Source organism: Poecilia formosa, unplaced genomic scaffold, assembly GCF_000485575.1.
Source record: "Poecilia formosa unplaced genomic scaffold, Poecilia_formosa-5.1.2 Scaffold38, whole genome shotgun sequence".
NCBI classification, from domain to species: Eukaryota; Metazoa; Chordata; class Actinopteri; order Cyprinodontiformes; family Poeciliidae; genus Poecilia; species Poecilia formosa.
In genome coordinates this window covers 2,157,018-2,168,517 of record NW_006799977.1, presented here as the reverse complement: position 1 = coordinate 2,168,517, position 11,500 = coordinate 2,157,018, and the positions used below count along the sequence as shown (strand labels likewise).

Genomic DNA, 11,500 nt, shown 5'->3' with positions numbered 1-11,500 from the left:
TTTAGAGCTATAAATTATTCTTTGGGAAACTTTAAAAAACAATGAGCTCATCTTCTGGGCTTTACCAAATTATTTAAAACCATATAATTGGGCTTTCTATAAACTTCTCACTGTCATTATTCTGGGTTTTAGGAAATACAAATAATTAGTCAAACCTCACTGATCTGAAACGGTAAAGGTTTAGTCTGATTCATTTTCAGAGAGAAAGAAAAAATATAGTATTTTTACACAGTGTATTCTAATATTTGGCTTTACTGCCCAGTTGGATTGCCTGGTATTGGATTGATCTCATTATATAGTCTAATTGTAATCAAGAACGTCTGAAGCCTGAGCTAAAGTAATTTCCATTTCAAAGTAATTCTAAAAGGATCATGACAGTAACTCTGCAGTTCAAGCTATCCATACCTATTTACACCATTCCCAGTTATTTTTGCTTAGTTTCACTTTGAAAAGTTCAACCTTTGAATTGAAGATGACACACTACTTTCCACCTGCTAGAAGTTGGGAAAGGTAAATGGTGTTGCTTGTTTATTGGGCTGGTAATCCCAAGAGAATATCAGACTTTGAAATTTGACCTGACTTTTAATTCAGTGTCTTTTTTCACTTAATTTTCAAGCATTAAAAAGATGGTGGGCAAAATTGTTTTAAGCTGATGATCTTACGTAAAAATAGTCTCCTTTCATAGAAATGATTGCAATGACTAAAGTACCACACCTAAAAGCATTTGCAAGAACATTTATTTTTCTTATAACAATTTAAAACATAAGTGTTACACATAAAAGCAGAATTGGAAGCTATGCAAACTTGCACCACAGTTATTTTATTCTGCACATATGGGTCTTGCATATCAGCCATCTCAGACCTGACCAAATGTCAGGTTTTAGGTGGCTGTCTTAATTGATCTGCAATTAATACACCCCTAAGCTCTAATACAAGTTCTATTTAAAATATATTCAGTCATGTATTTATTGATACGGATATTGAGCTCAAATTCACACAAAAATTCACAGATGCACCACATAATATTAGACAATCATAATATTAGACGTCAGAGTGAAATTTAGGTTTTAAGGCAAGATGGGAGACAAGGCAGTTATTTTGGTCACTGAGAGTAAAAATAAAAGACCAAATAGTCATCAGCACAAGTAGGTGAGTTCGCTTTTCCTGCAGCCCACCTGACAGCACAAGTTTGTCAGGATGTTGTTTATGTCCCGTTTGCTCCAGTTAGATCCCGGGATGCTAAGGTTTTCCAAGCTGTTCTGCTCCCCTGCAGGCAGACCTGGAGCGACGGAACAGAGAAGAGGATGCAGAATGAGAACCAACCTGACAATAAAACTGAACCATCTGGAAAACATTAATTACGTCTTTATTTAAATATTTTCAAGAGTGTAAATAACAAGCAACTGTTTTCATAAATGTTCTATGTAATTTATATTCATATTCTCAATGAAAGGACATCCTAAATGACTGCTATTTATCTTGGACAGTGTCAGTTTCCTTCTTGTAATTACCCTGATTGATGCTCTAACCAGATTTGTCTGACAAGACAGTAAGAGAAGGACTGTCATGGGGATCAGCCGCCTACTCATCTGACATATGACCTTTTCTGGCATAATAGAGTTGAATATGCCACTGTGGGGAGACACCTGTCTCCCATCACACCCACAGCCCAATTAATACTATAACACAAAGCCGTAAAGAGAGCTGAAAAAGAATATATTTCCACATGCAATAAACCTACTAACTTACTCATCAGGAATACATTTTGTATCATTCCCAGACAAGTAACATCCAACTATTTCTATGGCATAGACGGTAATTTTTAAGAAAATATTCTGCATAAAATGGAGTTGATTCATAGCAAGATAAAACATTAGTTTGTCATGAAAGCTAAAGCTCTCACCGCCCATGTCTGGCTCACTGAAGAATCTCCTCCAACGGGAGCCTCCACAGGTGTAGACCACAGCCCTCAGAAACTCCCGACCACACAGCTTCACTGCCTGCATTTCTGCTCTTGCCTGGTCCGCACACACCACTATGCAGAAGAGCAGAGCCAAAACCGCCAGCAGACGCATACTGGATGACTTCCAAACCCCCCGTAGATGCTGTGCTGTTTTCTTTTTCTTCCTTGAGTCCTTCAGGAGTCTCTCGCAGCCTGCAACTCCTTCAGCGATCATCCGCATTCATCCTTGTTCGTTATATACCATCCACCTGATCATCCAATGACCTCATCATCTCTCCACCCCCCCATTCCAACTTGCCCTTAGCCCATCCCAGTGACACGTAAACACATGCATGCATACTCTTTATGTTTCCGGTTATCTTCATGATCACCACTTTCCGCCATCTGAAACAGGCTTACAACTTCCAGCCTTTTACGACCTTCTGCTTAAATGATCTGCAGTCTCGTCAGGCTCCCTTGAATTACCTAATTTAAGGCCGAAATTGCACTGACCTTCGCAACACTGGCCAATCATAGGAACCCAAGCAATTCCCTCCTGGAGTCAAACAGGTGTTTTCTGTCTTTATAACTCTCTGATGGCCAGGTTGTCTTTCCCTTTACAGCTGTTTTGGTCTCATAAGAGGAAAAAATCAATGTTTATAGTTCATCATGGAGTCATTATGGTGTGGATGATGGAGAGATAAGATACTTGGTGTGACATCTCTGTCTCGATCATTAGTTCAGGTCCCACTTAGGACCTTCCTGAAAAAAAATATATTTTGCTTAAAAACACGTTATATTTAAACATTGACACAGTTCAGATTTTCCGTTGTTTATCCTAGCGGTAGTTGTTATCATTACTGTAGGAGTTACAATAAGCTTTACCAAATATTGAGCCAATAAGTCTCATCTGAAAATAGGAATTTTCACAGATAAAATTAATTCAACTTTTGGTCAATAGTTGCATATGCATATCCCCTGCTTGGCAGGAAATTGAATAAAGAAACATCCTGTGTGCACATAAAAAAATCATTTTACTAGATCATGTAATGAAAATTAACACTGTTTTCTATTAATATCGTTGAGGACTCTTGTTGAATGTCTCTGTCTTTAGAAATTTTCCTGGGTCAGTGTTTGACTCTGTCTACTTCCTGGATGAAGTTATTCACCCAGCTAATGCTGCCATTTCCTTCTGTAATCTGTAGCAATGTTTCTATTTTTCATGGACAAAGCCACTGACAGAAATTTTATCAGTGTAGTTTTCTTTCCCATCAAAAGTGTTTTTGGGTTTTCCTGTGTTTGCGTTTTGTTCTCCAAACTAGGTGTCCAGATGGTCGCTCATACTATGTTAACCCTAACTCTTGTTAAAAGGGAAGGGTCCCTTTCCACTGTCACCACGTGCTTGCTCAAGATAAGGATCTGCTGCAAATTCAAATAGTCTATGAGATTAATTGTACTTTCTTATCACTTTTTGTGAATCTGCATTTTATAAATTACTGAATTTGCCAGTTTGATTGCCTTGAACTGTATGTAAACAGAATTAATTCTGAATAAATGGCTGGATCAGAATGAATTGGATTGACCTCTAAACAACTGATTTATATCTAACGGGACATTAATTAAACTTTTTTCTTTCATAAAATGGTATAAAGGTCACTTTAAGTCTGACTTGAGATTACTTTTGCTGTGAAATTCTGCTATACAACTAAACTAAACTCAACTGAAAATACTACTCCAACAGTTATTGCAGGTTGCCTGTTGGAAACAAACTTCACTTAATCTTGACCTTTAGTTAATGGTAAGCCAATAAAGTGATGCAAAAGACAGGTGTGACCTCCCTGTTATCCTAAAAATCCACATCTGATGTTCGCGGTGGAGCTAAACTGTCATTATAAGGAAAAGCAACTTTATGTGGTTTCTAGTACAATTTGGTATAAAGGTCACTTTAAGTCATTGTGATTGTCAAAATCTTTAAGCTTGCCTTACTGCTGCTGATCAGTTTAAGACAAAACATGACAATGTAAAGTTTGGAGATAACATCTGTCCTAATGGGATTGTTCATATCTCACCAAGACATTCAGTCGCCTGTTTTGTCCTCGAACAAAATCTTTCAGAGAGAGATGCAGAGCAAATGGATGGAACAGACACAAACCTAATTGGCTCAGAAGGACATTAACTTGAGTATCTTTTTTCTGAAACTCTCAGGCAGTAAGATGACTTTCACAGAGTTCACCTGGAGGAGAAATGGAGCCAGAGAGAGACACTAAGCTCTGCCACGTCAGCCGGCTGTCCAGTGCTTGTGTGGGAGGAATAATGGTTTAAAATGGCGGACATACCGTGCTGTAAAGTCAGTAAAAGTGCATTAACTCAGACTGTAGAATGGCATAATGTCAACAAGAAAAAAGATTGTATGTGAAGGTTTAGCAACGTTCAAGAATGGAGCTTCAGATATTTTACCAGAACTGCTGATAACCGTTTACCAGTTTTACAGCAAGTCTGAAAAGTATATGAAATTAAAAACAGTGGAAATTAAAAACAATGCAATTTGTTTTATTTGTACATGTTAATTGTTTGATTCTCAGATGTGGATTTTCTGTCATAAGAAAGCCTTCAGAGTCGAGCATTATAATGGTCACCAGTTATTTCCCAAGGTCAATCCAAATCCATTAACTGAGTTCATGTAAGAGTTATTGGGATTTCACAGTCAAACAAAGAGTTGCTTAAGTAGACTGATCTATTTTTGATTCTGTTAGACCCTTTTGTGTTCATTTTCTTGTATTTTTGGTCATTTTCCTCCCTTTTTCCGGGTTCACTCCCAGCTGGACTAAGTTCTATTAAAACACCTGGTTCTCATGTCACTCACTCACCTTCCCAATTGCTTGTCATTTTTTCAGTCCATCACCAGATCCTTCTGTTACTTATTGTCCCTTCCATCCATGCCAAATTCTTTATGCTGTAGTTGGTTCATTGTTCTCTGTGTATTCTGGATCTGTTCTCATGCCTGTTTGTTTTCTTTTTTTTCATTGAAAAATTACCATCCTTGTCATTATGGATACTTATGCCATCTGCACTAAAAGTTAGCCACTGTTAAATTTAGTTTCAATATTAATTCATAGTCTTGGAGGTCTTGGTTTGTTAGAGAATATGTATTTTTGAAGACAAGGTGGACACACTGGACATTTCAGAGAAAACGTTCTGGGCCAAAACAGGGTTGGAATAAAAAAGAAAATCCATCTTTAAACACCTCAGAGAACATTGCAGAATGTCTCTCATTTTCATGGAGGTTAAATATTATTCAGAAGTAACCACAGACATACACAGCTCTGCATAATAAGTGAAAATACTCTAAAATCTTGAAGTAAGTCAAGTAGCAGGATCCTGCTGCTTTTGTAGTCACACATCCTTTTCACATTCTGAAAAACATTATTTTATCAAATATCTAAGTAAAATAAACATTTCCTGACAAAGCAGAAAAGCCCAGATTTTTTTTTTATGTAACATGTGTTTATGAAGGCAGCATGGGTCAAAAACAAAGCAAAGTCATGTCAATACTTCCAGTGGGTCGTTAAGTTTTTTACCAGAACATTGAATCTTCATCACTTCCACTGCCTCACATCCACTCTTCTCTTTCACAATAAATGTTTCCTGTTTTCAGCTCATGAACCTAAAATTGACAACTGACATAATGTACCCATAAAATAAGATGGTCCACGTACATTTAAGTATTTCAGTGATAAAAAGAATATAACTCTGTTGGCCCTATGGTGTTACCTTAGTCCTGCCAACCTGAAAAACCTGTAAAAACCAATTAAACTTTAATCAAAAATGCCACAAAGAGAAACTTTAAATTAAGGGTAAATCCCCACCTGGTAGAGCTGCCTTTGCCAGTTTTTAATTATAACTGGAACATTGATCAATATATTTAATGTATATTTGCTTATACATCAAACATATTGATGATTTGATGAAAATTCTGATAGCATTTGATAAAATGTAATGTTATTGCTTGTTTCATAATTGGTTACTGTTGTAGGGTTTTATGGGATAAGTACTTTGAACTGCCTTGTTGGTGAAATGTGCTGTTCAAATAAACTTGACTTACAGTTTATGTTCGACTTTTTGTTTGATTTGGAAAAGTCTTCTGCCTGAATTTGTAATTTTGTATTTTTCTTACTTAAGTTCTAGTAAAAATTCTAGAATGTGCACAAAGTTATATATTTAATATTTGCAAATTAATGTGATATATTTTTCACAGGAGCTGCTTGAAATCACGATTTGAAAGCTCGTTAAATCCCAACCTGTTATTCTGCCTGTAGTTCTCCAAGCCTCTAGGTGGCGATGTTGGTGTGTGTGAGAAGGAAGTAGACAGAAAAAGGCAGAAGGGCGTACTGACAGGGACTGTCCTGTTTTTGGACTCATGCTGTAGAAATGTCTCTTATTTTCTAATGTTCTTAGATTTAACGCGGAGTATCTGTCTGAAGGTGAGTTGTGCTTTCTGTTCTTGTGCTTCTGAAGATTTTTAAGCTCTTTAGAGTAGCAAAATTTTTGTCTTGCTAAGTTGCTACTTGGATGTAAAGAAATATAAAATAGAGCTCTGATTTCTCTTACGGATCACCTGCAAGGTGGGTGACCATACGTTTCTATGCTTTTCTATGCTTTTCTGCAGTCTCACTGTTGTGATTTCAAATATCATTTTAAGCATGCAATCCATATTAGAAAAAAGTATGGGGCATTTCGCCAATTCTTACCCCATTTTTGCCTTTACGTTGCCATTTCCTCCATTCATACTTTCAGTTCGTACCCTTAATGTCCTTACACCGCGTAGCAATTAGTTATTTTGCAGCTCAATGTTTTGTACACTTGTAGTTTAGTGTTTTCGTACCTGCTCCACAGTACATCACCTCAAAATAGTCAAGGTGGTCGTTAAGAATCATTTTGTTTTAATCTGGTCTTGTCATTTCCCCTTTTTGCCATTTTTTACCTGCAGACAGCATTTCGTACCAATGTGCTTACTTTGGCATGAAATTTATTTGTTTTTTGTTTTTTTGTTGTTTTTTTGTTGTTTTTTTTCGAATTTTGGAGATTTGTGTTCATAAATATTCTGGTATTTCGTGTAAAATTTCCAATAATTTAGTAGTATGCAAGGTGAAAACTTTGCGTTACATTCTACATAAATTTTTGATATTTTTGTACTGATTCCATTAGGGCCATTTGACCTCTATAAATATGTCAGCTCATGATCCCTGATGAGACCAAAAATAACTTTTATGAACTCGATATTGTTTACTGCAGTCAAATATTCACATTTCCTCACTACAAACTAGTAATGGGTTATGAACAATTCTTCTAAAACATTTGTTGTGAAAGTACATATGTATATATTTTCAATTTCTAATATTCTCTTCTTTGTATTCTGACTAAAATATGAAAAGAACAAAACATGATGAAAATAATACAACTCAAATTGTTTATTCATTTTCGCTATAAGTTCTTTTTTTGTCTGAAATAGCATTGTATGATGGAGCCAGCAGTACGTCAGATTTGGAAGAGAGGCTTTCACAATCTCCACAGACCTTTTATTCTTCATAAGAGAACGCACTCTGGTCAGCCTGAGCATGCAGACGTCAGTCACTCCAGACACGTCAGACCTCCTCTGCTGGTGTCTCGTCTCTACCAGCCTTCCAACCTGCGAGATGTGGGGCAGGAAAGCCGGTTGCCGGGGGAGATGACCTGTAAGAGCCAGAAGCTAATGCAGCAAGCAGGGCTCATCCATCCGTCGAATCCGGGGTGCTACTACTACCTTCCCTCCACTGTCCGCTCGATGGAAAAACTGGTAGGTTTTTACTATTGAGATGGTGAATTACGTAAGTGTTTTTAAACTGCTTTGACAGCTGACACCTGAATGGTGTCGGATGTCAAAGTACCCGACACCACTCAACAGGTTACAACATCATTTTAACGTTTAATTTCTAGTAAATGTTTTCCGGAGAATAAAAAAAGGAAAATGAAATAATAATTAAATAAAAAATAAAAGGTTGAATTAGCTGTCTCACTGGAGACGGGCAGCAGCACCCCATCCAGACCCCACTAGGTAAAAGGGTGTAAGAAAATGGGTGGATGGATGAAGGTAGAATTAGCCTTTTTGCGGGTTCATAACATTTGTTTTTTTGGGGGGGGAAATCAAAAAGTTGAAACAAAAGCAGTTGCTTAAATAAACATCAAGCTTCCAGATTGTAAAAAATTAACTTCAGGAGTCCTTTCTTCTTACATTAATCCATTTTACTTCCCTACAAACTTCTCACAAAAACTAAGGAAAGTCTTGCAGTAGATCAACTTCTGTCTTGATTTTACAAAACTCAGAGCTGTGATCTTAACATCCTGATTTGTAATGTTAAGAAACTTTTTTTTATGGAAATGCATGGTTTCTCCCTAGTGTTCTTGTTTCTACCTGTATATGGATACTAAATCCTAAATGGATATTAGAAAAAGTTTTTTTCACTTCTATTATGTATATATAAAACTGTGGTGTTAAATCAACAGATAAGGGTGATTGACCAGGAAATGCAGGTGATCGGTGGACAGAAGTTAGACATGCCCAGTTTGTGCTCAGCTGATCTCTGGAAAACCAGTGAGCGCTGGGATCTGATGGGAAAGGAGCTGTTCCGCTTGAAGGACCGTCACGGTGCAGACTATTGCTTGGGTCCCACACATGAGGAGGCCGTAACAACTCTCGTCGCTCACCAGACGACCCTCTCCTACAGACAACTCCCTTTACTTCTTTACCAAGTAAGCATTCAGTGTGTAGCTGTTTTGGGTTTGTTGTGTAAAGCTGCTTTTTTATTTTTTTAATTTTGATTTCTATTTCCAAATACTAGATCACCCGCAAGTTCAGAGATGAACCGAAGCCGAGGTTTGGTCTCCTGCGAGGGAGGGAGTTTTACATGAAGGACATGTACTCGTTTGATGTGAGTGAGGAAGCCGCTCATGAGACGTACGAATCCGTCTGCGAGGCGTACGCTCGGCTCTTTGCTAGGTTGGGTCTACGTTGCGTTCAAGTGCAGGCGGACACTGGAAACATCGGTGGCACGCTGTCCCACGAGTTCCAATTGCCCGCAGATATTGGTGAGGACCGGCTTCTAGTCTGTGGGACCTGCTCATTTGCTGCTAACATGGAGACTTTGTCTCCAGATAGAACAGACTGTCCGCAGTGCAGCACTGGCACACTGGTAGAGTCGAAGGGAATAGAAGTAGGTCACACATTTTATCTGGGTAAAAAGTACTCCCATATTTTCAATGCCACTTTTAGTAATCACCAAAACAAACCTGCTGTTGCTGAGATGGGCTGCTATGGTCTCGGAGTGACCCGCATTCTCGCTGCGGCCATTGAAGTGATGTCAGCAGAGGAGGGGATCCGCTGGCCTGGTCTTATTGCCCCATACCAGGTTTGTGTTTTACCCCCTAAGAAGGGTAGCAAAGTGGACGAGGCAGCAACCATGGCAGAGGAGCTGGTCCACAATCTGGGACAGTTTTTGCCACATTTGAGAGGTGAAGTTGTTTTCGACGACCGCACACAGATGACCATTGGAAAGAGACTTAAGGATGCTGGCAGACTGGGCTACCCATACGTGGTTGTTGTGGGACAAGCGGCTCTGGAGGAAATACCAAAGTTTGAGGTGATATGTCAGCAGACTGGTGAGACAATGTTTCTCAGTAAGGATGGACTGCTAGATTTACTGGGGACTGTGGAGACTGTATAGAGAAAAGTCTTCAAACTGGGTTGAACTAAATGTTCAAAGTTTTTGTATTTTTCTTCTTTTTTTTTAGTTGCTACAGATATCAAAGCCTTTAATATCAACACTGGATGAAACTTGCTGTTAAAACTAGCTTCGTTATAGATGGGAATATTTGAATGCATTTGATTATAACAATAAAATTAATGTAAAAATATGCCTTTCCTTGTTTTAAATTATTTAACTTACTGTTACTACCAAAAAAACAGTACATAAGGTAATAAAATAAATGAGCCACGTGGGGCAAAATTGCCAAGTTGGAAGTACTCAAAGGCCACAAAAATTACTTAAAAAAATAATTATTTTTGTGTTTATCTGAATTAAAATAAACATTCAATATTTGATTGAAAGGATCAAAGTAGTCTGATTGCTGAAGAAATCAAATCGACGAAAGTTAATGAAAAAAGCAATAAGATGTTGCAGTTTCATTTGTGGCCAAATGAAACTGCATAATGCTGTATCCTATTATGCGGGAGAAGGCTACCTGGTCAAACAAGACCGAGGCTGACTTTATTTCACTATGTGCAAAGATACTTTTGGTCGAAGGATTTCAAAGAGCATCAACATCATCATTAAATGTGCGATTATAAATTATACATGCATTTTTTTCCACATTCTTCAAAGTATTAATTCATCAGATGATATCCGCTCTGCCATCGGAACTAATGTATCGGCATTGCGTTGCTGTCCGGATAATAGTTGACGTAGCACCATGTGAACACATGCATAAACAAGGCAGCTTCAAGATTGTACAGTGGTAGAGCAGAAGGCTCTGTTTTAGTAAACTAATATTCTTGCATATTAGAACATTGAGCGAAACAGAAAACTAGTTTATAATCTTTTGAGCTAAAATGGCGTCAACAGATGTGCAGGATGACAGCGACGACGGTATGGACGCGTTCATGGACAAATTCAAATCGCAGAGGTATAAAAATGCTTTCACTGACAATAACTGGGAGGAGGTAAGAATGGCAGTCAGGTCTCTTATCTTTTAATGGAAAGTCATTTTTAATCCGTATTTAGTCACTGTGTTTAAATTTGATTTGCAGGAGTTCAATAAAATCCCCATGTTCATGAAAACAGCCCCAGAAGAGATCGACCATAAAAAATACCCTGAGCTAGCCTGTCTCCAATCTATAATCCATGATGAGGATAGATCTCCTGAAGGTAAGTAAAACCTCACGTTTGTGTCACACACGCAAAGTGTTTTCAAGTGCAGTAGGTTTAAAAGTATGAGGTCTGTGTTGTTTCAGAGCAAGCAAAGAGTCTGAAAGATGAAGGAAATGCATTTTTCAAGGAAAAAAACTACAAATATGCAGTAGTGGCCTATACAGCCGCTTTGAACAAGAAATGTGAGGATCAGGAGCTGAACGCTGTGCTACTGACAAACCGAGCAGCTTCACACTTCCACCTGGGTAAAAAAAGATATATCCTATCTGTCAAAGTTTATAATGCTACAACTCCACTAATATTTGGTTTAATGTGCCTTTTTGTAGACTTATAATGCTTTTTTTGTACAATTATTATGTATTTTTTGTTTATTTTTCTCTGACACTCAACTCTTAGGCTTAATGCACAATGGTGTACTAAGCCTACTACTACTATTAAATCATTTAAAGCTTGAAATTAAAATGGACATGTAAAATTTACAATAAAATTTTGTAGTTTGATCAACCAATGCAGTGAATCCTAGGTTATTCAAATTAGTCAAAGGGTCTTCTGTTTGAGACCTAGTGTACTTTCTGCGAAGAGAAATAACAGAAGGAGT

General features: G+C 37.7%; 3 protein-coding genes across 3 annotated transcripts in view; 2 read left to right on the top strand and 1 right to left on the bottom strand.

Moving 5' to 3' along the window:
- Nucleotides 1–718: 718 nt before the first annotated feature.
- On the bottom strand, nt 719–2,212 carry insl5a (insulin-like 5a). Its single transcript, XM_007550893.2, has 2 exons — nt 1,904–2,212; nt 719–1,279 (listed from the first exon to the last, which is right to left on the bottom strand). The coding sequence occupies exons 1-2, from the start codon at nt 2,181–2,183 to the stop codon at nt 1,137–1,139; spliced, it is 423 nt and encodes a 140-aa protein (XP_007550955.2). The 5' UTR covers nt 2,184–2,212; the 3' UTR covers nt 719–1,136.
- Nucleotides 2,213–6,279: 4,067 nt separating this feature from the next.
- Nucleotides 6,280–9,889, top strand: pars2 (prolyl-tRNA synthetase 2, mitochondrial). Its single transcript, XM_007550889.2, has 4 exons — nt 6,280–6,423; nt 7,452–7,775; nt 8,483–8,728; nt 8,818–9,889. Exons 1-4 carry the CDS (start codon nt 6,388–6,390, stop codon nt 9,697–9,699), a joined length of 1,488 nt encoding a protein of 495 aa, XP_007550951.1. The 5' UTR covers nt 6,280–6,387; the 3' UTR covers nt 9,700–9,889.
- Nucleotides 9,890–10,396: 507 nt separating this feature from the next.
- ttc4 (tetratricopeptide repeat domain 4) overlaps nt 10,397–11,500 on the top strand; it is a 4,383-nt gene continuing 3,279 nt past the window's right edge. Inside the window, exons 1-3 of the mRNA XM_016670795.1 lie at nt 10,397–10,694; nt 10,782–10,899; nt 10,986–11,233. Of these exons, the coding sequence (XP_016526281.1) occupies nt 10,584–10,694; nt 10,782–10,899; nt 10,986–11,233 (477 nt within the window). The 5' untranslated portion in view covers nt 10,397–10,583. The remainder of the gene's footprint in view (nt 10,695–10,781; nt 10,900–10,985; nt 11,234–11,500) is intronic.

Coding starts and splice junctions, on each gene's coding strand:
- insl5a (XM_007550893.2), bottom strand. CDS start 2,183: ATGCGGATGATCGCTGAAGGAGTTGCAGGCTGCGAGAGACTCCTGAAG. Junction 1,280..1,903: donor CAGTGAGCCAGACATGGGCG/GTGAGAGCTTTA, acceptor CCGTCGCTCCAG/GTCTGCCTGCAGGGGAGCAG.
- pars2 (XM_007550889.2), top strand. CDS start 6,388: ATGTTCTTAGATTTAACGCGGAGTATCTGTCTGAAG. Junction 6,424..7,451: donor CGCGGAGTATCTGTCTGAAG/GTGAGTTGTGCT, acceptor TGTCTGAAATAG/CATTGTATGATGGAGCCAGC. Junction 7,776..8,482: donor TCCGCTCGATGGAAAAACTG/GTAGGTTTTTAC, acceptor TTAAATCAACAG/ATAAGGGTGATTGACCAGGA.